General features: G+C 33.4%; 4 protein-coding genes and 2 non-coding genes across 8 annotated transcripts; 5 read left to right on the top strand and 1 right to left on the bottom strand.

Annotated features, from left to right (window-relative positions):
* The first annotated feature begins 1,533 nt into the window (after positions 1–1,533).
* Positions 1,534–4,012, top strand: LOC120161879 (CBS domain-containing protein CBSX3, mitochondrial-like). Of its 3 annotated transcripts, none has more exons than XM_039172089.1 (6): positions 1,534–1,714; positions 2,122–2,424; positions 2,510–2,591; positions 3,315–3,388; positions 3,526–3,586; positions 3,680–4,012. In XM_039172089.1, the coding sequence occupies exons 2-6, from the start codon at positions 2,173–2,175 to the stop codon at positions 3,820–3,822; spliced, it is 612 nt and encodes a 203-aa protein (XP_039028020.1). In that variant the 5' UTR covers positions 1,534–1,714; positions 2,122–2,172; the 3' UTR covers positions 3,823–4,012. The 3 variants fall into 3 exon arrangements, with proteins under 3 accessions (XP_039028020.1, XP_039028018.1, XP_039028017.1); XM_039172087.1 differs by having other exon boundaries at positions 1,535–1,714; positions 2,172–2,424; XM_039172086.1 differs by having other exon boundaries at positions 1,535–1,714; positions 2,168–2,424.
* Positions 4,013–4,284: 272 nt separating this feature from the next.
* LOC120161792 lies at positions 4,285–9,133 on the bottom strand. The gene is made up of 12 exons (XM_039172003.1): positions 8,956–9,133; positions 8,649–8,699; positions 7,861–7,991; positions 7,655–7,771; positions 7,443–7,562; positions 7,019–7,095; positions 6,326–6,495; positions 5,757–5,810; positions 4,879–4,988; positions 4,682–4,795; positions 4,461–4,586; positions 4,285–4,353 (listed from the first exon to the last, which is right to left on the bottom strand). Exons 1-12 carry the CDS (start codon positions 9,127–9,129, stop codon positions 4,326–4,328), a joined length of 1,272 nt encoding a protein of 423 aa, XP_039027934.1. The 5' UTR covers positions 9,130–9,133; the 3' UTR covers positions 4,285–4,325.
* Positions 9,134–11,237: 2,104 nt separating this feature from the next.
* Positions 11,238–12,871, top strand: LOC120161862 (40S ribosomal protein S19-3-like). Its single transcript, XM_039172072.1, has 4 exons — positions 11,238–11,442; positions 11,623–11,713; positions 11,795–11,978; positions 12,623–12,871. The coding sequence occupies exons 1-4, from the start codon at positions 11,359–11,361 to the stop codon at positions 12,693–12,695; spliced, it is 432 nt and encodes a 143-aa protein (XP_039028003.1). The 5' UTR covers positions 11,238–11,358; the 3' UTR covers positions 12,696–12,871.
* Positions 12,872–14,306: 1,435 nt separating this feature from the next.
* LOC120161453 (metal tolerance protein 9-like) lies at positions 14,307–16,335 on the top strand. Its single transcript, XM_039171697.1, has 6 exons — positions 14,307–14,655; positions 14,758–14,870; positions 14,940–15,185; positions 15,470–15,550; positions 15,654–15,884; positions 15,973–16,335. The coding sequence occupies exons 1-6, from the start codon at positions 14,448–14,450 to the stop codon at positions 16,333–16,335; spliced, it is 1,242 nt and encodes a 413-aa protein (XP_039027628.1). The 5' UTR covers positions 14,307–14,447.
* A 2,015-nt stretch (positions 16,336–18,350) lies between these two features.
* On the top strand, positions 18,351–18,435 carry LOC120162576. Its single transcript, XR_005519559.1, has one exon. It is a non-coding gene; the product is annotated as a small nucleolar RNA snoR117 (small nucleolar RNA).
* A 262-nt stretch (positions 18,436–18,697) lies between these two features.
* Positions 18,698–18,801, top strand: LOC120162579. Its single transcript, XR_005519562.1, has one exon. It is a non-coding gene; the product is annotated as a small nucleolar RNA Z103 (small nucleolar RNA).
* The last annotated feature ends 5,645 nt before the right edge of the window (positions 18,802–24,446 follow it).

Genomic DNA, 24,446 nt, shown 5'->3' with positions numbered 1-24,446 from the left:
TTTCTTGAGAGTTGTTTTCTCCTTTTTACCGAGAGAGAATTATCATTGTTTTCTCCTTGGTAGATCGAGAGAGGTTGTAATTCCTATTTTCTCATAGTGAAATTCTTCTACCGTTGCCCGTGGTTTTTACCCTAAATCTTTAGGGGTTTTCCACGTAAATTGTGTGTCTCTTTTATCTTCATTTTTATTTTCTCAAATTATCAGTTGCGATTTTGCTCTATCCGATAGCCGTCTTCCGCAACAGATGTGCCCTCAAGAGACATCCCCCTAAACATGCTTAGGGAGGCCTTTTTCTACTATTGTAGCCCAATTCAACTCAACTCAACTCAACTCAACTCAACATTCCAATTTATAACCCTCCTAGACAAATTGCAAGCCCTCGACCCCAACCAAACATTTTTTTAAAAAGGGGCAATATAAAAAAATATGGTCCCTAGATTCCTGACCATCATCACATAGCATACATTCTATCTCAACCTGGATATCAGAAGCAACAAGTCTATCTCTCGTACGTAATTTATTCAAAATAATCATCTATGACATCACCGAGTACCTAGGACTATGGAAGGTGTGCCAAACCAACCTATGCCAAGAAACATTCTCCTTCCTGGTTCTAATCATATCCTATAACTTTCCAGTCACAAGATTAAGAGTAGTAAACATACGAACAGGGAGGACCGCTCTAAGTTTCAGTGTAGCTTTTTCCATAACCAGCTACAAATTCCATTGGCCTCCATTTGCAAAAAATCAACCCCTTTCAAAAAGATAATTATATTTTATTAATTTATTATATTTCGATTACTTATTTTATTATATTTTGTTCATTAAATTATTAAAATCATTATAATGATTATATTATTGATTAATTAAATTTTATTCATCAAATTATTAATATAACTATAATAATAATGTGATATATTAATTAAAATAATTTATAATTTATAATTTAATATTCAACTTTACAAAGTTTAAACTTTCTCTTATTCATTTCTAAGATAATAAATGAAATTATCTCATAACTTTCTCTTGTTGATTTTTTTTCTTGATCTTTCTTTTTTCTTCTCTAATTACGAACTCTCTCATCATATAATCTTTTACTCATTTATATATGATAATTGCATTGATTTTATTATGAAAACATCTACTAATTTTTTAAAATATTTGTTCATGAAATTTTCATAGAAACCATCAATTAAAAATTATTTTGCAATTAATTTTTTTATAAAATATTATTCAATTCAAATTATAATATTATCAGATGACATGATTAAATTATATTGAAATTACCTTTTTTATACTCTTTGATTTAATTTTTTTTTCGTCTTTTAGGTAAGAGATGATAGAAGAGTGCTACTTTTTGCTTTTTGAGTTAAATTGATAATTAATGATTAAAATATAAAAAAAATTAATAATGTAAATTATAAAAATGTTTTTTATAATCAATGATCAAAAGTGAACAAAATCAAAACATAAATGACCAATCTTATAGTTTACCCTTGTTTAATTCAATTCTTAGAATCATTTGTATTGTCCGTAGCGCTATCCTTGGTGTCTGAAAATGAGTACTAAACACTGCACTGCGAGGCTGTGCGGAATGTCGTAGTTGGGTTTATCTGTTTATTGCGGTGGTTAAAACGCTCCTAAACCGCTTTTCTAGGGTTCATTATCCCTCAACTTTCTGGGTTTACCCTGCTTTTGTTTCTCTTCAATCCAGGTTCGTTCTTTCCTCCTCTCTTCTAACCCATCATTTCTTTCTAAGTTTAGGCTTTAGATTGCAGTTTGATTATTGAAATTTTGACCTCTTTTTTGGGTTGTTTCTGCCTTTTGATTTACTTTCGATACTGTTAAGATCTGTTTCCGATTGTTTCGATGGTGGATCTTCTTTGTTTAAGCTGAGATATATCCTTGTTTTTCAATTACAACTTCGAAGAATGATCCATGTAACTTGAATCTCCTTAACTCTTTGAGCTGAAATTCGAGGAATCTTATTGTTAGAATAATAGAATGCTTTTTTTTGGCAACTTTCTAGCATGAAAGATGTTGTATCAAGTTATGTGTTGCCATTTGAATTGTTTCGGTCGATGGGACATTTGAATGACGATTGTTTTGTGACATCTGCAACTGCAACAATTTCTCTGCTTGATTTTTAACTGATCAGTTGTAATAGGTAGAATGCAACGGGCAGTTCAAGCTTTTACGGTTCATGGAAATACTGTGAAAAATGCGGTCTTGCGTCGTATTCTGATTGTCAACCCGGTTATGCGACCGGTTACTGTTTCCAGATCATTTTCATCTGCTACTATGGAAGAACATGGCTTTGAGAGCACGACTATTTTTGACGTTTTGAAAGCCAAAGGTAAAGGTGCAGATGGCTCCTGGCTTTGGTGCACTACAGATGACACTGTGTACGATGCTGTGAAGTCGGTAAGTGTCTTTACGATTTTTGTAGATTCTCAGCTTTTTCATAGAATACTTGATTTGCGTGCTTATTTAGTTAAATCTTTTTCAGATGACCCAACACAATGTCGGTGCCTTGGTGGTTGTAAAACCTGGAGAGAAGAAATCAATTGCGGGTATCATCACAGAGAGAGGTAGTTAACATGTACACCCTGATAAAATCAATTTGGCACCAAGATTTTGAATTTTGAATGAATGATGAATTGAGTATTTCTCATGATCTACAGGCATTTACAAGTTTCTGAATCTACTTATTTGTGTTGTACCGACTTAATTTTTTTCTTTTGAAATACTTGTGTCTAACAGACAAGTTCAACAGATATTCAGATATGGGTATGGGATATGATCCTTAATGGTTCGTCCAAATCATGAACAAAACTTCAGACAAATTGAGCATATGCTTGTGCTAGACACATGTATCTGACACTAACACTTGAGTTTGAGTAACATAGCTACCTATGCTAGGAGTTTTGTGTTATTTGTTGCGTTTTAGATGGTCTGAATCAGACAAAATTAAGGTCTGAGTAAAGTAGATTTCAAAACCTACGAGCTAAATCATGTTGATAGTTGGCTTGTGCCATCCCAATGTACCTTTCACCTTTGCCATTGAATGCATTTATTGCCTTTATTTTGGTGTGGATTTTTCCTTCAGCTTTTTCATGTCAAACAATCACATGCTGCCCTTTTCTTGAGCATTGTATATACCAAAATTAGGGTGCCCATCAAATTCCTTCCTAAGATTATAGTTTGCTTCATTTTGCATTTCTTAATCATCAAGAAGAGATTTTGAATTATTCTGTGGTCTGGTACAGTTTTGATTATTGGTTTATTTCTTCTATTTTATGTTATACTTTCAGATTATCTTAGGAAGATAATAGTACATGGAAGATCATCCAAGTCAACTAAAGTTGGGGACATCATGACTGAAGAGGTATTGTTTTTCTTTTTGGCTTTTATTCGAGTAAATTTATAAGTTTACTTGCATCATATATGGCTGATCTTTTAGATGTACATATATTACATTGCTCATTTTTGAAATTTTAAGATCATATTATATGGTGGTTGTAGAACAAGCTCATCACGGTCACACCTGAGACCAAAGTTCTGCAAGCAATGCAACTGATGACAGGTAATATGATCTGCGGCCATCTACGATATATGTTCTTTGTGTTCATTACAATGTTCCTTGTCGAGCTAGTACTAACCTATGGTATTTTGGCAGAAAACCGTATTAGACACATTCCGGTGATCAATGAGAGGGAAATGATCGGCATGGTTTCCATCGGAGATGTTGTTCGTGCTGTGGTGAGCGAGCACCGTGCAGAGCTGGACCGCTTGAACGCTTTCATACGGGGAGGATATTAGATGATGATGATGAAATCTTGTATGTTTAACCCGTTGGACTTGTTGGACTAAAGCAAGCAAGCCGAGAGCTTGCAAATGTGCTGTGTTTTTTGAGCGTTTTCTCTCGAGTTCTTCTGTGAACATGCAAGTGATGTTGGAATAATTTCCGTGTGGACCAAATGTTCGATAATAAACAGTCTCATGTTGCTTCTTCCTATTTGTCAAGGCAAATGGCAAAGGCAAAATAAATAGAATTTTCGAACAAAATAAATTAAATTACCCCCTTTTATAATAAATTGTGAAAATTAATTAATTAATTTTACAGAACCCGTATTTCCGCCCTCAGCATATTACCCAAAAAAAAAAACATTACCAACGAAAGCGTTCTGTTGGAAAAGATGATTTCTTACAAGTTTAAACCTTTTTCCGACGAAAAATGAAAAATCGTCGGAAATAATCATAAACAATAAAAGGTTTCTGAAGAAGAAAGCTGCTCTGATCAGATGATAATCATATCCATCAGGTCACATGACGGTGCACCTCCCTCCGTTCCTGAAGAAGAAAACATCAATGGCGATGACAATATAGCAAAGTCACTCGAGGGAACATACATACGATTCCATTTGTTAAAGCGATAATTATAAATTGTACGTACATACCTGTCTCGCATATTATACATTGTCAAAGCTTGCTCGAATTTCTCCCAGTGCGGACATTTCGCTTCAAGATTTACCTTTTCCGGTCCGGATATATAAGCCTGAATGGTAAATTGCAGATTCCTTTCGCTGTTTTTCCATCCCAGGAAAATGCCACAACTTTAAGGCCATGGAATAAATCATTCAGGCTACATTAAAATTCATTATAGGGGGAACAAACCTACCTCCCTTCATACATCGATAACCAAGAAAAATATGCCGTGCCGAAATACATGGACACAAATGGTTTGGTCAGATCTTCTACGTAATCAACCGGATAATCCCTGAACCCCAATTCTCTTCACATGAAAATTACACGTTTCAGACATTTGATCATTGCTGTAAATTGATAGTTAGAAGTTTCATTTAGGATCTCACTCACGTATAAAGCCGAAAAGATGTGGAGTAGTCAATTCCCATTAGTCCAATTCGTCCTTCGATCCCGTCTATGTAGCGCATGCTAACCATCTCTGCCAGAGCACAAAGTACTGACTGTACAAAATGTAAGAGTCAGAACAAAGAAGAAGAAAGCAAAAATACAACAATATAGCAGAAGTAAGTGCATAAAACATATAAGTTCAGTTGCAGTATATGTATTTAAGATAATTCAAGTAAACATCAATCCCAAACTCCTTAAGAGTCGACGACACAACCAATTCCATCATTCAACTTGATCCGGAATCCATCTATTTGTTTTTTCCTACTTGTTTTCATTCACGTTTACATGCTTTTGTAAGTGAAGGTGTATGTTTTACATGTCCAAACATCATAGGAGAATACAGCTTGATAAGCAAGCTCAAATAAGAAAAAAAAGGTGGTTAAACAGCTTCATATTCCGTATCATTTCTTTCTCTCCTACTGGGACCAATATACTAAATAATAGTTTTCAGATATAAAAGGCAAATTGTGGATATCACAGATTTTGCTGGTAAAAACATACCTAATCGCCCGTAATATAGCACTATGAACTTACATAAGAAGTTATTCTTGCTTTCTTTCAAATTTTTGGAGGCATCAAGAGCATGTGTAGACAGACTAATCAGAAATTCTAGTGCTAAATTGTGTATGAACCACTCTTGGCTTTGTCTCTAATTTAATAGGCTGGCAGAACAGATGAGCTATGGTAAACAATGTCGAAAATATCCAGTAAAACAGTCGTTATTGTGGGGGGGGGGGAGAATGAACATAAAACAAAATATTAGCAGCTGGGTAAAAATCGATTTTTTTATGACAACATTCTGTAACAGACTCCATACTTACTGGTTTTATTCCCTTTGTACTGAAGTACCGGGAAACAATCGTTTCTGCCACTGTCTGCAACAGGACATCCATGTCAATGGTTCCAGAAAAAGAAACGTTTATGATATAGATGAAATGCAAAATGAAAGAACACTCCTGGCAAAATTAAAAGGCAGCAATATCTCTTTACATGCATATGACCTGTTAATGAATAACCATAAACTACTTAACGTAATAATATAGCTGCATGTCAAGTATTTTTTTTTTCCATTTTTATATTCATTTACGTTCAAATTGATTATGTACATTTGGTTTGGTATATCATCACCAGGATCAGCAAAATTTCCAGACTCATGAGTGCAAGGTTCTTTTTGAGCATGCTTTTACTCACAGTTTTGAACCTTATCCTATGATATTTGCGTTTTGGCACAAGAAAGTAATAACTTATACATAAATTCTAACACTTGAAAAAGTAATGATAATTATTTTCACTATTGATAAAATGTCAAAAAGGAGGGAAAATGCACTTATTCTGAAACCGTGATGAAAGTAGTATATTGACAGCATAGTTATCTTTTCCGGATTCATACCTTCAGTTCGAGTCGAGTAAGACATGGTTTCTTCTCATTATCAAGGGTAAATAGCACCTTTCCCCTTTTTTGATTAGCTTTATTCCACTCGTTGCAGATTTCATGACAATTCCACATCTGTTTCATGTCTTCTGGGTAAACTCTGGAGTCCCAATATAGGCAATCATCCTCTGCAGCCCCCCAAAAAGAAAAAAGGCATAAACGAAAAGGTAGAAGACAGTGTTCCGAAAGGATAGAGATAAATTCCCCTAAATTTTATGTTCTCCATTTCAACAAATCAAATGTTGAATTTACAAGATTATGTATAGATGTTATTCTTGCAAGTTTTTAAAGTTTACCACATCATTACTATTTCACTACTTGATTTCTTTAGGTCCAAGTTTTACTTCATGAAACTCAAAACGGTACAAAATCTAACAGTTAATCTGTGAATGAGAAACCATAGAGGTGGCACAAATTTTCCTACTTCATTTCAAAAAGAGATGGATGTATATATTGGGTATATTGCTTTCTTAACAAGGTAGCACAACTAAATATGAACTAAATTGGTAAAGCCTTTGATACATTACCACTAATATTTTTCCTGCTACTCGAGTAGATGAAAGTAAATTTTCTTTTATGAGATAACATGAAAATATATGCTCCTCAAAATTACATTAAATAACCTTGAGTAAATGAGAGAGGGACAACCACCTGAATCTATTGAAACTGGTGCAGTAGTTGAATTTAGTGTTCGAGTAATTGGAGGAGCATCAGAATGTTTTCTGTACCTAATAACAAACGAAAACCAATACATTAGTTCTATTAACATAGCCTTCCACTGGTTGAAATCTGCTTTGCAAGGTGGCAAAGTTTTGGTGCTCTTCAGAAGCTAAACAAGATATACTAAAGTGAAGAGGAAACTCAAATTTCAGGCAAAAAAGACTTGTCTAGATGTTAACCTCACTGACAGATGATCTGGCCCAAAAAATGGACGTGAGGCTGGACTAGGACAGTGTTCATAGAGAAAATACATATGATCTAAACATGCCACCAACAGTTCAAGTTTTGTTTAAATTCAAGAAGTACTTGGTAAATTTTGATATTCAAACAAAAACTTTCATGGGGAGTATAAAACCTGGGTGTAGAAGTTTCTTTCACCGAAAGATAACGCTTCCAATATGGTAGGGTTGATTTATGAGTTGCTTTCTTTGTACCACCCTTATAAGCACGGATGATAAACTCTTCAGTTCTAACTCTGCAAATTCAGAACCAACAAGAGAAATGAAACCACATTATTTACCTCATAAAATATTCAAGATGGATCCAAGTTCTTCCCTGAAAACTCACTTGTTTTCGAAGTTTGATAACCATTTAAGGTAGGTTGCTCCCAAATATACATTTACAAAAGGCCTATATAGAATATCCAGATCCTCTTCAACTTTGTATAATGAAATATGACATTCCCTACAGGAATTTTCAAACTAGAACTTCATAATCCAAAGCAGGGTTAGCTTAATTCCAGTGCAGCTACACTAGAAAATATAAAATTGTACCTGACCAACCACTCTGCAGTTGTTGGGCAAATCTGCATGATTCCTACTGTAGTGACCTTGGCTTTCTTATCATATTGCATGGCAAGAGGCTGTCTATTACTTTCAAGTTCTGCAATAGCAGAAATCATCTCCTGCAGAGCAGTGGAAAAAAATCCCAAACTTTAATAATTAGAAGTATAATAACTTCAAATCTTCTACAGATTATTCAAGATGTAGTATATGTTCTTAGTGGAGCATATGCAGACCAACTATCTGGTAGCTGATTGAAGCAGCCTTTGTTAAATATAAGTAATTAGTTATGCTATGTGTAGAACTTGAATTAAGTACAGTACAATACACACATTATTAAAGTTTAACTCTTTATTTGCTTGAAATAAATGGTCAAAGCCTATAGCTTGGACAAAGCTACCATACAGGGCCAATCAAACAAATATAGAGGAAGGGGAGAGAGAGAGAAATGGAAAAGTCTCTTATAAAAAGGATAGATTTGAAAACCTGGCAATTCATCTATCTAGTGTCATTTTCTTGTATTTTGTGGTGTCATAATCGTGTTAAGGTATTTTATATTTATATAAATTTTGATATGTTAATAACTTGTATTATATAGATTTCGAGAATTTCGTACATTCATGTCATCAGAAAAGTCATTCCCTGTAGATTGGTAAGATGAAACTAAAATCAATAAGTTTGGATACTTTTAATCTTAAAAGCGGTATCATAAATTAGAATGAAGCAAGAAATACTTCATCATAAGTACAGGCTAGATGTTTCGGTGATAGTTGACATACCGGCTCTATATGTGTATCAAAATGTCTGCTAGTTACGATTTCCGCAACAGCCTGAAACAGCAGCATAAGATAAATTAGAAGTAAAATCTTGTATAGGAGTAAACAAAGAAAATTACTGAATCATCCTAATGTTTTGTATGATCAAATCTGACCACCAAACAAGATTACTTATGGAAGATAAAATGTTATAAAAGAAATTCTGACTTCTTATCCATTGGAACTTTATCAAAAACTACTTACTGAGGTTAAACTTCTCAAAATTTCAAATGCAGAAAAGAATTGATGATATGTTAATCGAGTTGCCTACCCTCATCTCTGTTTGTGTCAAATAAGGCTGCCCATCGGGATCCCTTGATAGGTGAACTTTTTGTCCTTGAGTCTCCCCAACATTAGTCCACTCTTTTCTCACAGCATGTTGATTCCACATTGCTTCCAAATCCTCAGGATCAACACACTCATCCCAATATTTGAAGCTGACCATCGTGGCTGGGCTGCTCAACAGCATCGGGTTCGATTAAAACTCCTGTATTAATCGATATAAGCATCCCACAGTATGCAAGGAAATGGAACTATGAAAAATGTATTTCCTTTAAAGACCGGCCTTTGAGACCACAACGGATTACATCGTCATAAATTTAGAGAACATAAAGATTGATGCATCAAAGTAAAACACCAATGATGGCGTAGAACAGTTTGCCGATAGGGAAAATGATCGCAAAGTGCACTTGGAAACTGGCAATTTGCATTACCAAAGCACTTAAATCAGAAACACTATGTGTGAATTTTAAACTACAAGACAAAGAATCAAAGAAACAATCATGGAAAGATTGTTTATCCGATCAAAAGCAGGAAAACCCATTTTTTCCTCTAAACAAATTCAAGATACCCAAGATTCTAAACAAAATTTCAAATCCAACAGAAAAAACAGAAACATTGCTATCAACAAATTCCAATGAAACAAATAATATGGAAGGGAAAGGAAGAAAAAACGTACACGATCAAATTCAAAAGTTGATGTTAAATGCAGAAAAACAAAAGGATAAACAAGAAAACATAAAGGGAACACATATACAGTTACATGCATGCAAGGAAATATAAAGAAAGAAGCAATACCAGCTTAATATAAGGAAATATGAAACAATAATAATAATAGTACCATAAACCGAAGAGAAGAGAATGGGAAGGAAGAAAGAAGAGATAAAATGGAGAAATGGATAAGTAGAGATTTTAGAGAAGGAATTTTTTTTTGGTTTACGAGGGTATTGAAATAGAAGAAAGTGGTGTTGGACAAATGGATTCATTTGCAAAGCACGACACTTGGCATTTGCATCGCTCTGTTCACAAATCAGCTTCTTTCCTTCCTTCAACAGATACAATGTTGAAGGCGTCAGGTTATCCGTTTATTTCGTTGCCTTCTGTTTGTATTGGATCCTATTTGAACAAGCATTCTTTTTAACTGGTTTTCTGAATTGTTGTTTACTAGTTAATATTATTTTTATTTTTATTTAATTATAAAATATTTAAATAATAATTTATATTGATGTTTTTTAAAGTCTGGAATAATTTAGGACTAAGAAATTCTTGACTTTATTTAATAGCTTTATTTAGTAAATTTTACTTTTTTATACAAATATTTTCAAAATTATTTCAAATAATAAAAATAAATCAATAGTGTTTATAAAGTATTTTAAGCTATTTTTATTATTTTAAGTATAAAATATTTATTTTCTACATTGTAAAAATGAAAAAATTAAATAAAAATATAATTTATTTTTTTATAGGAATAATCACAATTTATATTTGTGACTTTAGAAAAATTATACTTTTATTAGTAAATTGATAATATATATTCTAAAGACATGGTTATTTGAATATAAATCTTTTAAAGAAAATAATATTCTCTTTAATCATTTAAATCATTCAATAGGTTCAAAATCTATGTTTTCCTTTGTAATATGTTTAATAAAAAATTATTCTTTATCATTTAGAGTGAGCCTCAAAATTTTTAATATTGATTATTTAGGGTTAGATTTGTTTATAATATATATATATATGTTTATTTAATTTAGTTATAGTAAAGATTGTTAATCGTTTAGTTTGTTCGATACAAATAAATTTTATGTTTTTAAAAATATGTTCTTATTTAAATTGAATTATTAAACATATAAATGGCTGTCCCTTTTTTCCCATATGTATGGGGTAAGGGGAAGGTAAGATAGTAGGCTACCCCAACACCAGATTGAGAGCAGCTTCCGTAAGAGACCACCGAATTATGAAATACCCTCCGTAGGACTCGATCCCACGACCTCAAGGTTAAGAATCTTGTGCTCTACCAACTGGGCTGGATGGTCATTTCTTATTAAACATATAAATATTAATACAAAATGATTATTTTAAATTTTATATTTATTTTTTTAAAAAAAGGAATAATTTGGATTAGTTGAAACGGTCCGAGCTTAGAATTTATTTAGAATCAGGCTTAGGTTTAGCCCGGCCCATAATACCTCTAGAATGAAATAGAGGAAAATGGGGGGAAATAGGGAAGGTTATATAGGCAGTTTAGTGAAGAGAGGCGGAAGAGCAACATCAAACCCTAATTCGTTATATATATAGTGTGTGTGTTTTCCTTCTACCGATCTGCCGGAAACACGTATCGCAAGCTGCGAAAGGAGTGATCGCTGCAGCGGTAGATATCATAAAAAGAGTGAAAATGGAGGCAGCAAGAACTGTTAAGGACGTTTCCCCCCACGAATTTGTCAAGGCTTACGCTGCCCATCTCAAGCGCTCCGGCAAGGTACTTGTTTTTCCAGAAAATCCTCGCTTTTTGATTAGTTAGAGATGGAAATTAGGGCCTTTTCTTAATTTATTAACTTATGTTGAAATCTTTATGTTTAACACTCTCTACAAATGTATATTAAATTTAACTACTTTTTTAACGTGGTTCGTTTTCTCTCTTCAAATCGAGAAAAACCAGATTGAACTTCCACCATGGACTGATATTGTGAAGACTGGTAAACTGAAGGAGCTTCCTCCCTATGACCCTGATTGGTACTATGTCAGAGCTGGTATGTGCATTCGTTTTCCATATTAAGACTAATTAATCATTGTATACTTTCTTATGAGCGATATATTGTGTTGTTTTGTAGCTTCCATGGCTAGGAAAATATACTTGAGGGGAGGTCTTGGTGTTGGTGCCTTTAGAAGGATTTATGGAGCGGCTAAGAGAAATGGAAGTCGTCCCCGCCATTTCTGCAAGAGCAGTGGTTCTGTTGCTCGACACATTCTCCAGGAATTGGAGAATATCAACATCGTTAACATTGATCCTAAAGGGTGGGTTTTCTGTTCTATTAATTTGTTTTAAATTTATAACTCCTGGGTGTAATGGCAAATGTGAAGATGGTTGTTTCCACTAAGTGAAAGAACATAGTGCTAGCGAAAATATTTATTTGCAAAGTAACAATTCTTCAATTGAGTAGCTATGTTTATAAGAATGCAGCCGCGTGTGTAAAACAGCATTGATATATTTGAAGGAAAGTTGAAATATGAAGTGCAGACGCTTTATTTAGAAAACAAAAAACAAAACCTCTTACATAATTTTATCCAAAATAACTTTTTACCCAAATTTATCTAATTTTTAGGATCCGAGCAAGATGGTAGAATATGATTTGAATGATAGATTTCAGGTGTCATATGCCATGTGCTAGAAAATTAGAGAACAAAACCAACAGAAAATAGTGTTAGTAAAGATTACTTTGAGACTGGTGTAACACTGCCATGAAGGTTTTAATATTCCTGCAAGATACAATTGAGCTGACAGCATTATAAATAGAACCATTGATTATATATAGAAAAAAAGGTATTTGTCACCTTGGAGTGTGAGTAATGGATAAAATAAGTAGAATAATGATTAGAATTGCACATTACTATCATCTGTCATTGTTAATATCAACTAAAATTTATCCTCTATGTATCAGTGGTAGGAGAATCACATCAAATGGCCAGCGGGATATGGACCAAGTGGCTGGAAGGATTGCAGTTGCCATCTGAGAAATTTCAATCAACGTTTTTCATGTTGCTGAAATGTAGCAGTTTGAAAAGAGTCTTAATTATTTTTCTTTTCGGCATATTGAGATTTGAATTTTTATTTTATAAATTTAAAGAACAATATGTTGGCAATGACCATTAGTTTTTATTTGAATTGAAAACTGCTATCTTGAATATCCTGTCTGCTGGATGGTTGGTCATCATTCTCACCGTGTTGCCCCAACACTTATTTCTTTTTTGATGCGTTGCATTTCCCCAACTTAGGTTTGGGGCAGCTATTTTTCCTAGTGATATGTCAGTTGGGTATTGCCCCAACTCTTCTAATGCATTTTCCTGTAGAGAAATCGGATCCTCTCTTTTGTACTCTTCATCATATGTTTTTGTGCTGTACTTCCGTTTGTGGTTAGTTTATTGATAAAAATATATTAGTAGCACCTCTTTTTAACGTGACAATTTTTAAAATTGTCAGGCTTAAGCCTGTGGTGTTATGAAAAGCCCTTCTCTTTACTCTTTAGATGGTTTTGTCTGCTTTTACATGTTATTTTATATAGACATTTTTTTCTATTGACGTCGTTTCTCTATTTAACGCTTATTTAATTATCTTATTGATTTACTCTAATTTAGACCTTCGAATTCATTATCTTTTATTGATAAATGTTTGTAATTATAAAAAAACAGGTTAGAGTTAAGCTGTGATAAAGTTAGTGTATCAATTCGTTTTCATTATTACATGTATTTTTAAATTAGGGTTAATGATTTTATTTTCACTATTGAATTTCTTATTCTTTTCTTATATGATTTTATTTTATTCTTTGTGGTTAGTGTGTATATTTTGATGATTTTAAAAATCAGTTAACGTGATTTAATTTTATTGAATAAATTTAATTTATTTTAAATATTATTCAATAAAATTAATAATTATTATTAATTGAAAAATAATGTTAGTCACATCTACAATTTGCCTATATGTCGGTCCAAACTGTAATCTACTTCAAAAATAGATTCAAAACATAAGTGTTTGCCGCTGGGCTATCACGTTGATTTTGATAATAATTGTATTATTGTTATTTATTGAAATTAAAATAATTATTTATAATAATGAATTCTGATTATAAATTTTCAGTAGAAATTTAAAACTTTTTAAGAAAATAATTTGGGCCTCGTGTATCTTTTAGCAGAGCACCTCGCTGGCTTAGCTAACAAGATATCTCCAATAATTACCAACAAAGTTCACCATCATCATTAAAAAAAATACTAAAACCAGGGCCATATAGACAATACTTACACAAATCTTAGTAATATACATGGATGGTACCTGTAGGAATTGAGGGTCTAAGGCTAAACCTTATCAATCTTTGATATTTCTACGTGAACGAGTTCACCATTTTTTTATGCAGGTGTGTAAAAGAAACCATATTCCAAAAATAGGATTCTTTCATACTTGAAATGTCCAATTTACCCTCAAGGAGATGATACTTGGCGACATCGTCAACTTTATACACAATTTAATATCATTAAAGGAAAAAAAAAAGAATATAACTGAAGCGATGTGGTTGCTGCTAGAAAAAAAGGATCAAAACAACATTCTTCATGCTCTCCTCCATTGATTTATATACTAAACCCTTTGTGCTTTCTGTAAGTGGAGCAGTTGAATTTGAATTTTGCTTTGATATCCCTACAACCGTATGCGAATTTTGTCCCTATAAGACTGATACTTGTTCCTTCCCTTCCAAGACATCAGTTGTTGCAGTAAAAATGGCAAACGGAGTAAAATTTGCGAACAACCTTCGAACAGATTCATCGGACTACCGAGCAGAGCTTCTGTCACCGACTCCAGTAGGGGAGAATCATGTAACAATGGCGAGCGAACAATCTTGGCGACTCAACATGGATAAGTTCCACCTTCCAGAGACAAGTACGGAGTCTTCGTGTTTTCGCCTCGGATATTATATCAAGGCCTTCAGTAAGCAAATCCAGTCTCGTTTATACCAGATTCCCATGCTGCAGTTCCCATGCTTTAGCTTAGTACTCAATATTTTGCAATAAACTTACCTTTTTCTTTCAGGGAGACAAAGGAGACTTTCAGAGTATTACAAGAGACAGGAAGTGCTTCTCAAAGGGTACAACGAAATCGACACATTTAATGAATTGGGAATCCTGCCGGGGAGTTTGTCTGAGGTTTGTTTTTATTGCATTTTGATTATGGTGAAATGAGCTTCCCAAATGCATACACTTATATGTCTGCAGGAGGAAACGAGGCAGCTGGTTAGGAATGAGAGGGTGGCGATATATGCATCGAATGTGGCGAATTTTGTGCTTTTCCTGGCAAAAGTTTATGCATCTGTTATGAGTAGATCATTGGCAGTGATAGCATCAACCTTGGACTCTTTGCTGGATCTCTTGTCAGGCTTTATTTTGTGGTTTACTGCTTATGCTATGAGAAAACCAAACCAGTATCGTTATCCTATTGGCAAAAACAGGATGCAACCAGTTGTAAGTCTTTGTTTTCCTCAGCAAAAGAAATAAAAATAAAAAAAGAAATCCTTAAATTTAGAATATACTTTGGATTAAATGTTGACATGGTCCATGTATATGCAAATATACACATATCGGTTCCTGGTCCAATACGTGCACATGCACGCACTTACACACGTATAATTGCAGTCAACTTCATGAATCATGCCTTCTGGGACTTCAAAGTTAGGTGGCATGAGCATGATGTTTTGTCATGTGGGATTATCTATATGTTTTAACTTTATTTGTATGAGGTGTTGCAGGGAATTATTGTTTTTGCATCCGTAATGACTACGCTTGGATTGCAAATACTGTTTGAATCAGGTCGAGAACTGATCATCAAGGTTTGTTCAAGCAATTGAAATTTAATTTCAGAAAGAAGAAGGTTTGGACTAAAAAAAGAAGCATAAACCTTCAACTTTTGGGTCTTCTGATGATGAATTGCAGGCACAACCTGATAGGGATCCTGTGAAAGAAAAATGGATGATCGGGATTATGGTATCAGTGACGGTAGTAAAACTAGTGCTCCTGATATATTGTCGGAGATTCGATAACGAAATCATCAAGGCGTACGCGCAGGATCATTTCTTCGACGTTATCACTAACTCGATCGGTCTAGGCACTGCCGTTTTAGCCATCAAATTCTACTGGTGGATTGATCCTCTTGGGGCAATTCTTGTTAGTTCATGTTACATATACCTACACCTTCAAGTTGTTATTATACATGCTGACTCTTTGCTTCAATGTCATTGTCTGCACTTTGCAGATAGCATTGTACACAATGGGGAATTGGGCGAACACGGTGATTGACAACGTATGGGGCTTGATCGGGACAACAGCGCCGCCGGAGTATTTAGCGAAGCTGACATACTTGATTTGGAACCACCGTGAAGAGATTAGACACATCGAGACGGTTAGAGGCTACACCTTTGGTTCTCACTACTTCGTGGAGGTTCACATAGTTTTGGCTGAGGACATGTCCCTTTCACAATCTCATAATATCGGACAGTCTCTTAAATACAAGCTCGAACAACTCCCCGAAGTGGAAAGAGCTTTCGTTCACATCGATGTCGATAACGGCATGCATCCGCTGGAGAACAAACCCAAAAAGCCATCGTCATCACCATGAAACTAGATGTTTCCATTCTATATCTTCAAGAAGACTAGCCTATTGTTTGCGTTTCTTTTCCCTTTTTTTCATACAAATTATTAATATTATAGTTTTTGTGTGAAATGCTTGGATTCTTAATTTTGATGATCAAAACTACTTTTTTGTAACCTTAAATATAAGTAAGAAAAGCAAAAAGAGGATTATCACGTGTTCTTTGTTATTTGAAATTAGTTGTCTTTTACCTTATTCGACATGTTTTTTTTTATTTAGTATACAAAAGGTGTCCCACTTATGCTCATTTTTTCAGTCCAGTTTGGTACCTAATGTTTTATTCCGTTACTCAAAATAAGTCAAGTCGTAACGGACCGTTAATTATCTCTGTTAAGTGACACATGTTACTATCTCGTAATTTTAAAATTTATTTTTTTAAAATATTAAAAATATTATGATATTTATAAAAAAAGAACCCTTATTTCTTTTAATTTACAAAAAATCTCAAAATCCCTAAAATCTCCAAATCCTAGCACTAACCCGCCGCCTCCGCCCTTTTCGGCTACGACTACCGTCGCCGACATAGAATTTGTCATCATCCTAGTTATAAGTCATCGTAGTTGTCGTCGATTGGTTGTCGAAATCGCTTGGGATTGCGATATTCATCCTAGGGTTCGCGGGGTATAAAACGTCAATTCACCGTCGATCAGCCTTGATCAATCACGATTTCATAGGGGTTTTGGTTGCCAGGGGGAGGTGAGGTCGGGTGGAGCTTCGTCGATGGCAAAAGGCAGCGATCGGTGTGGGTTTAGGGGTTGAAATGAAGGTTTTCAAAGTTTTGAGGTTATTTCAAAATTTATTTTTTTTCTTTTTAAAATATATATATAATTTTTTTTAATTTATATAAATTTTTAAAAATTATGAGATTGTGACACGAGTCACTTTAATGGAGAAAATTAATGTCGTTGACGACTTGACCCATTTTGAGTAACGGAATGAAACGTTAGGCACCCAACTAAAACGAAATAAATGTTAGGTAATAAAATGGAAAAACAGACATAGGTTGTACACCTTTTGTATATTTAAGCCTTTTCATTATTATTAATATGAGATAAATACAAAGTAATATATATTTAAATATAACTTTAAACAATTTGATATTGAACACTTATACCTCTTACATTTATGGTACTTAAACTCAAGACTTCAAAATATAACAATAACAGTTCATTTACTACCGAAGTCGTTTATTCGTGCTATTCGATATGTTGTTTTTTAATATTTATAATAGCAACGGTGTAATTAAGTGAGGCTAGTGGGGGCCACGACTCCCAAAATTTTGAAAATTACAATTTAGACCTTTAAAATTTTTATAATATTTAATTTAGTCCACTTCAAAGTTTTAGAAATTCATATTAAAATTTAAATTTTTTGAATATTCTCAATAAATCCCCTCCTATGATTTTTAAAATTTCTCATTAAGCCTCTTAAAATTTCAAAAATTTTAGTTAGAACCCAATTTTTAAAAAAATGCAAACCGAACACTTCAAAACTTTTAAAAATTTTAAGCCAAATTATGCCACTATATAATAATAGTCCTTTCAAGAATTAGTTATCTTTTACCTTATCACGCAGCCTTAATTCAGTAGATATGATTTTTCTCACGCGATCAAATAATTGACGGGCTTGGTAGGCCCGTTTTGTTTGTTATTTTTCTGATCCTAGGCCTGTCAAGGATGAAATGAAAAATGTCCATTTTGATAAGGCTAGTCTTGTAGTTTCGTCTACTCATAAAGGTCAGCGATGTAATTCGAACCAGCTCTAGTGAATTAGGGTTTCTCATATCTCTTCCATCTCTATTCGTCTTCTCTATTTATACACAGCACCCTCTCCTACAATCCGAGATACCGAGGCGGTCGACGTTTTTTCGATGGGGTTTGTTTAAATTTTGTCTCACTCTGTCGTCATTTTAATTTATCTTATTTTTAGTATTTTAGTTTGTTTTTTACGAGTACGATTCTGATTTATATTTTCAAATCGTTTGCCAGTGATGTTCACAAATTTGTCCGTACCATCTGAGATTAAATTCTGCTGATGTATTCATTCAAATTCTATTTTCTGAGGCATAATTTTCTGGGAATTGTTTGTGTGTGTGTGTGTTTAATTTACGTGCAAATTAAATGAAAAGAAATTAGAAGAAAAGGCAATAAATTAGAGTCACTGTTGCGCTTAGATTAAAATAGCGACTTCAGCGCTGTACGTTGCCGATACATATTTGGGGTTGAGATTCTGGCATTTTGCTCCTCTTTCCTCGAGTTTTATGCATTCAGATGCCCCTATATTTTTATTTTCAATTTATATTTCTTTTAAAATAAATTAGAAGGTGAAGATGGAAGTGATGATTATTTCCCCAGATGATCGAAGCTGAACAAACTGTGCGATTTACTTTTTTCTCTAACTAGTTAGAGATTCCAAGCCAGAACTCTGATCCATCTTCATTTAATATCCTATATTATTTATATTGTTTTATCAAATTTGTGATTTTTGTCGGAAACCATGATTTTCTAAGTGATTGAATATCTAATTTGTTTTTAGAACAACATCATTTCACTTGATGGGTATCTGGTATGAGTGGAATTTTTGTAATAAATATAATCATTGTTTACGAAAGTGGAATTGAGTTATTTACTAAACATAGTTAAGAAAATTGAAAAAAAAGGTATCAACGTTAATACAACACAGATAATAAATCGTGGCAGTGTATCGGCCGATGTGAGTTCTCGGTGTTTAGGCCTTGGGTGTGGTTGTTGATGACCTTTTAAATACTTTTTGATCACACACTCGTAAAAGCGCAAATATAGAGAGAAAAAACCCAGAACAAACAAAGTGAAAACCCCGATCCATGCTTCATGAACCACGAATAGAATAGTTTTAAACTTTATCCGTTTTTTTATTGTTAAAAACAGTTATAATTACTTTGTAAAAATATAATTAATATGCTGTTAAAATCTTCAAAGCGGGCTTTAACTGACGACAAAATTAAGCTGGTGTCTAGCAAGTGGGTTTGGGCCCTAAAAAAACCAAAGCTTTAAAGTTAATATCCCTTTCTTTTCTTTTCCCGCCAATAGGAGAAATAAGAAGGTATTAATCTCTAGATGTCCATATACCATTAAGGGTGAATATGTTGGTCCTTCTGAAGAAAATCACGTATACAAATTTGACTGAAGATAGTTGAAGACGGTTAAATATATAGGTAAATTACACTAGATAGTACTAAATTTTAGGTGGTGAATCATTTATAACATTGAACTTTCAATTTCTTCGATTATAGTACTAAACTTTGGTTTTTACTTCAAGTATGTCATTGGACAATTAAATGTTAAAGACACGATGACATTAATGGATGCTTTTCGTCACTATGATGATGTGAGCAAAATGATGTCGTTTAGGTGTAGTTATTGATGCCCAAAATGATGTCATTTTAATCACTGAACTCCAAGTATGTATTGTTTTTGCTACTAAATCTTAAAAAGATTCAACTTTTGGCATTACACTTCAAGGATGCATCGATCTTCGTAGACAACCAATCGTCACCTGTCATAGGTCATCTTTCACAACAAGATTGATATTAAAATGCTCTCATTTCACTCCTCTTTATTCTCATAGGATTGGTTTCCCACAAAACCCACTCAAAGTTGAAGAAAATCCACTTAAAGGTTTGGTGTGTTAATAATTTGATGGACATCTGACGAGGCTAGTTTTGAGGTATGTTGTTCATCTTCTCGAAATATTACTTCTAATTGTTCAAATTTTTAAACAAACACTCCAAACCCCTAAAATAATTATAGAATTTTTATTTAATTTCGTTGATTTTGAGTAGGTTTTGTGAAAAACTAATCCAAGAAAAAGAAAAATGAGTGAAATACGAATGTTTTAATATCGATCTTGTTCTGAAAGACGAGCAACGATTGGTTGTTGATGGTGGCCAAAAAATAAATTGTTTAAAAGTTTAGTAGCAAAATAAATATAGTCGTAAAGTTCAGTGCCTAAAACGATATCATTTTAGACATCAACAGTTGCACTAAAACGAGGTTGTTTTGTCCATGTCATCAAAACATTTGGAATTTAATGCTCAGTGGAATAATTGAAGTCAAAACCAAACTTTAGTGCTATATCGGGAGAAACTGAAAATTCAATGATATAAATGATACAGAGCCTAAATTTCAATGGTATCTTATGTATTTACCCTAAATATTTTTATTAATTCATGACACTTGTTTAAATACGATCAGTGGACTTTTATATATAAAGGTAATAAACATAGGTGGCACTGTGGATGTGTCTTTCTTTCTTTTTCTAATTAAAAGAAAGCCAAAACAGGAGGCTATACTAGGCTAAGGGGTTGTTTGTTTGGCTTTGAATGGAACCATTCAGCGCTGAATGTTGAACCGTTCAATATTCATACTGTTTGTTTCTCACCTCTGAATGATTCAGTGCTGACTGATTCAGCACAGAAGTACATTCTGAATGATTCAGAGCCATTATCAAACAACATGTCACATTCAGAACTAATTCATACAGAGCCTCTGAATCATTCAGCATTTGAATCATTTAGCGCTTATGTAACATCCCAAACTACGGGTTAGTGATCAAATTGTAAAATTTCATAATTTGGTGATTAAAGTGGAAAAGTTAAAAAGTTCAATGATTTATTTGAAAGTATTTCCTGAAGGGTTGTTAGTAATTATTGAAAGAGTCAAAGGGTAAATAGGTCATTGAACAAGAAAAATAATTAAATAAAATTTAGTGGGTATTATAATACCCATGTGATGCATGTGTGAAGAGATAAGTTTCCAAACTTATCTTCTTCATCTTCTTCTCTTCTCTAACGTGCCCAAGCTAGAGCAAATGTGACTTTTATATTTTGTTGACTATTTGTTAATTTTAAGAGTGGGTTTTGATCATTAGATGATAACTAAGCTTAAGGAAAGCTTAAGTTATCTTAAAAACAAAAGATGAAGAAGTTACTAAATATTAAAGAAAATGGGGTTTTAGGTGGAATTTTGAATAAGAAGGTTTAAATGAATTTGGAGGATGAATTTGACTTGTCATCTATGAGAATAAGAAGTTAGAAGTGTTAGAATTAAGTTTGGATAACATGAAAAATTTGGTAGGATTCTTAGCCTTAAGATTTTGGATGAAATATGGGAGATTATAAAGTGTTGGAATGATAGAAATTAGTTAAAGTTGTTATAGATGAGTGTAGTAGCATGATAAGGATTTTATACATGAAAATTGGGTGAAGTATTGATGAATTTCGGGCTATTTTGGACAGGTGCATCGATACACTATGAGTATGTACCGATGCACTAAGATAATTTTTGAATGTGCATCGATGCATTAAGGGGTGCATCGATGCATGGGAGTTCGAAGCTATTTTGTGTATCGACGCACCCATAGTGCATCGATACACCCCTAAAGGAAAAATGAAATTTTGGTTCATTAAACTAGCTTGAGTTATTAACATCAAGTTATAAGGTTTAGACTTTTGATAATCATATCGAAAATTATATTTATGTAGATATCGAGCCTAAACGAGTTAAGGAACAATCGAATAGTTAGGATTGAATCAAAGCAGGCAAGGCTAAGGTGAGTGCAATTTAATTTGTACTTATGTATTGAATAAACATCGGCTTGTGATGAGCCAATGATGGAGTTACTATGGTAACAAGTGACTACTAAAATATTATTTGATTAATGATCGATGTGATGATTTGTATGATTATGAGTATATGTTATTATGTATGACATGATCTACATGAATATGCACTATGTGATACATGTATATGTGATACGTCTGACATGTTATTCTATATGCTGATTGATGTATAGTTATGAATATATTTAAACAAGACATGGCATACGTGCTTATATGAAAACATGGGAAATGATATGATCTATGTGATTACATACAAAGTAATATGAACTATGTGGCAATGAGAATATACGAGAACGTCATATGATATACGATCAATGATTACAAGTACATGTGATACGTGACAGAAAAGAAGAGATATGTGTTTAAAAGAGAAATGATATGAATAAGTGATGTGAAAATGTGAAATGTTATAAATGATAATGCCATTGTTATGTGATATGAGAGCTAGGGGTATAGTTGGCATGTCAAGGGTCGAGGGTTTACCTATGTTCTTCGGGATATATGGACTGTTTACCTATGTTCTTCGGGACATATGGACTGTTTACCTATGTTCTTCTGGACATATGGATTTATTACCTAGGTTCTTCGGAATCTATGGACTGGTCATTCGGGATATTTATACGAGATATGATGACAGCATAGTGGTGCACAACCTCAATGTACTCACATACCTTAAGTTCTCAACAGTGTACATGGGTTAATAAGGAGATTTAATAAGTATACTGAACATTATATGTACATGTGGGTATATGTTCCAGAAATTATATATGCTTTTATATGATATGATCGTAATAATTGTTCATGCATTTGATATGATATGATGTGTGTTCTATTTTGAAATGATATATGTGATATGTATATTTAGTAATATAAAACATGTTATAGAAATTACATGATGATATGTTATTACTTAGTATAATGATATATGTGTTATATGATGATATATGTGTTATATGATGAATATATGGTAAGTAAAAGGGATTAATTAATGATAGTATTTACAGATGTATACATTTTGTTTATACGAAATGTTATATGGTTATATTATATGTTTTATATGCCTCACTAAGTCGTAGACTTAGCGTGTAATTGTTTCACGCGTAGGTTCTGAGAAGAGAAAGATTGATAAGAGTTATGCAAGACATGTATGTTCTCCTTTCCAAAGATCAGATCAGATCAGAAAAAAAATATATAGTATGTATTTTGTAATAAGGAAAGTGGTTGGCATATAAATAAAGGATTAAATCCGATATGTTCTAATCGGTTTTGAAAAGTCATACGAGTGAGTTTTGTAATATTTTAAACGTGTTTATGTAAATGACAATTGTATAGTAATGAACGGTTAAATTTTTACGAGTTTTATGAACGTTTTACGAAAGTCACTGTAGCAGTGCATCAATGCACAATTTTGCTTCGAAATTTTGGTGCATCGATACAATGTAGCACTGTTCATGACATTGTTCATTACTGTTCACGGTACTGTTCATATCATATTTCATTGTTCATAAATACATTTTTATCTCAAAATTTTATACCAAACACAATTGAAGAATATATGATCGTATTTTCTTAATATAAGTTCAAATGTTCAGTTATTTTACAAGAATAAAGGTTTTAAAATATCAATGTGACATTTCAAGTCAATGAGGAGGAATAAAGAAAATAACGATTTTTTTTTTGAAAGATGGTACTTTGTATTAAAAGATAAACAAAGTAAACCATCTCAAGGACCTCATTAAAAAGCCTCCCTAAACCTAAATGGAGGAAAAAGAGTGTACCTTGAAATGGTAATAAACAATAGACATAAAACTCTTACAACATTTTGGCGGAACCCCGTCCTACCACAAGCCCCAACCCGACACATAATAGGACCAACAAAGACTAACCGACAATAAGAATAAAGGTCACACTGAGGAACATACACAGACATCCAAATTGAATGAAACTAAACAATAGAATCACCCATAAATAGACCAAAGGCAACGCACTAAGAAAAAGAATCTACTTGCCAACCCCTAATCCAATAAAAAAGCCTTAAAACTCATATTAGAACACGCACTAACCGACAACCACCTCATATCCCAAAAAAGAACAGCACGCGATACCCTACAAGACAGAGCACCATCTCTGACAATCTCCATATTTCCCAGAACGATGCTAGCCCGAGTGCCCATACACCCAATCTTTCAAAACCGCCTAAAAGCCTTAAAACTCATATTAGAACACGCACTCACCCGAAAACCGCCTCATATCCCACAAAAGGACAGCATGCGAGACCCTACAAGATAGAGCACCATCTCCGAAAATCTCCATATTTCCCAGAACGATGCTAGCTCGAGTGCTCATACACCCAATCTTTTAAAACCGCCTGTCGAAACTGAGAATACACCATCCACTCTTCACCCACACAATGAAGTTC

The sequence above is a fragment of the Hibiscus syriacus genome, unplaced genomic scaffold, assembly GCF_006381635.1.
Source record: "Hibiscus syriacus cultivar Baekdansim isolate YM2019G1 unplaced genomic scaffold, ASM638163v2 tig00111402_pilon, whole genome shotgun sequence".
Classification (NCBI taxonomy): Eukaryota; Viridiplantae; Streptophyta; class Magnoliopsida; order Malvales; family Malvaceae; genus Hibiscus; species Hibiscus syriacus.
This window is presented reverse-complemented; position numbering and strand designations above follow the sequence as displayed.

Excerpts from the sequence above, each read along its gene's own strand:
- LOC120161879 (XM_039172089.1), top strand. The coding sequence starts at position 2,173 with ATGCAACGGGCAGTTCAAGCTTTTACGGTTCATGGAAATACTGTGAAA. Across the intron at positions 2,592-3,314 it reads GGGTATCATCACAGAGAGAG|ATTATCTTAGGAAGATAATA; the intron begins GTAGTTAACATG and ends TTATACTTTCAG. Across the intron at positions 3,389-3,525 it reads GGGACATCATGACTGAAGAG|AACAAGCTCATCACGGTCAC; the intron begins GTATTGTTTTTC and ends TGGTGGTTGTAG.
- LOC120161792 (XM_039172003.1), bottom strand. The coding sequence starts at position 9,129 with ATGGTCAGCTTCAAATATTGGGATGAGTGTGTTGATCCTGAGGATTTG. Across the intron at positions 7,563-7,654 it reads TTATCAAACTTCGAAAACAA|AGTTAGAACTGAAGAGTTTA; the intron begins GTGAGTTTTCAG and ends CTGAATTTGCAG. Across the intron at positions 4,587-4,681 it reads TTATCGATGTATGAAGGGAG|CGAAAGGAATCTGCAATTTA; the intron begins GTAGGTTTGTTC and ends ATGGAAAAACAG.
- LOC120161862 (XM_039172072.1), top strand. The coding sequence starts at position 11,359 with ATGGAGGCAGCAAGAACTGTTAAGGACGTTTCCCCCCACGAATTTGTC. Across the intron at positions 11,443-11,622 it reads ATCTCAAGCGCTCCGGCAAG|ATTGAACTTCCACCATGGAC; the intron begins GTACTTGTTTTT and ends GAGAAAAACCAG. Across the intron at positions 11,979-12,622 it reads GTTAACATTGATCCTAAAGG|TGGTAGGAGAATCACATCAA; the intron begins GTGGGTTTTCTG and ends TCTATGTATCAG.
- LOC120161453 (XM_039171697.1), top strand. The coding sequence starts at position 14,448 with ATGGCAAACGGAGTAAAATTTGCGAACAACCTTCGAACAGATTCATCG. Across the intron at positions 15,551-15,653 it reads GTCGAGAACTGATCATCAAG|GCACAACCTGATAGGGATCC; the intron begins GTTTGTTCAAGC and ends GATGAATTGCAG. Across the intron at positions 15,885-15,972 it reads ATCCTCTTGGGGCAATTCTT|ATAGCATTGTACACAATGGG; the intron begins GTTAGTTCATGT and ends TGCACTTTGCAG.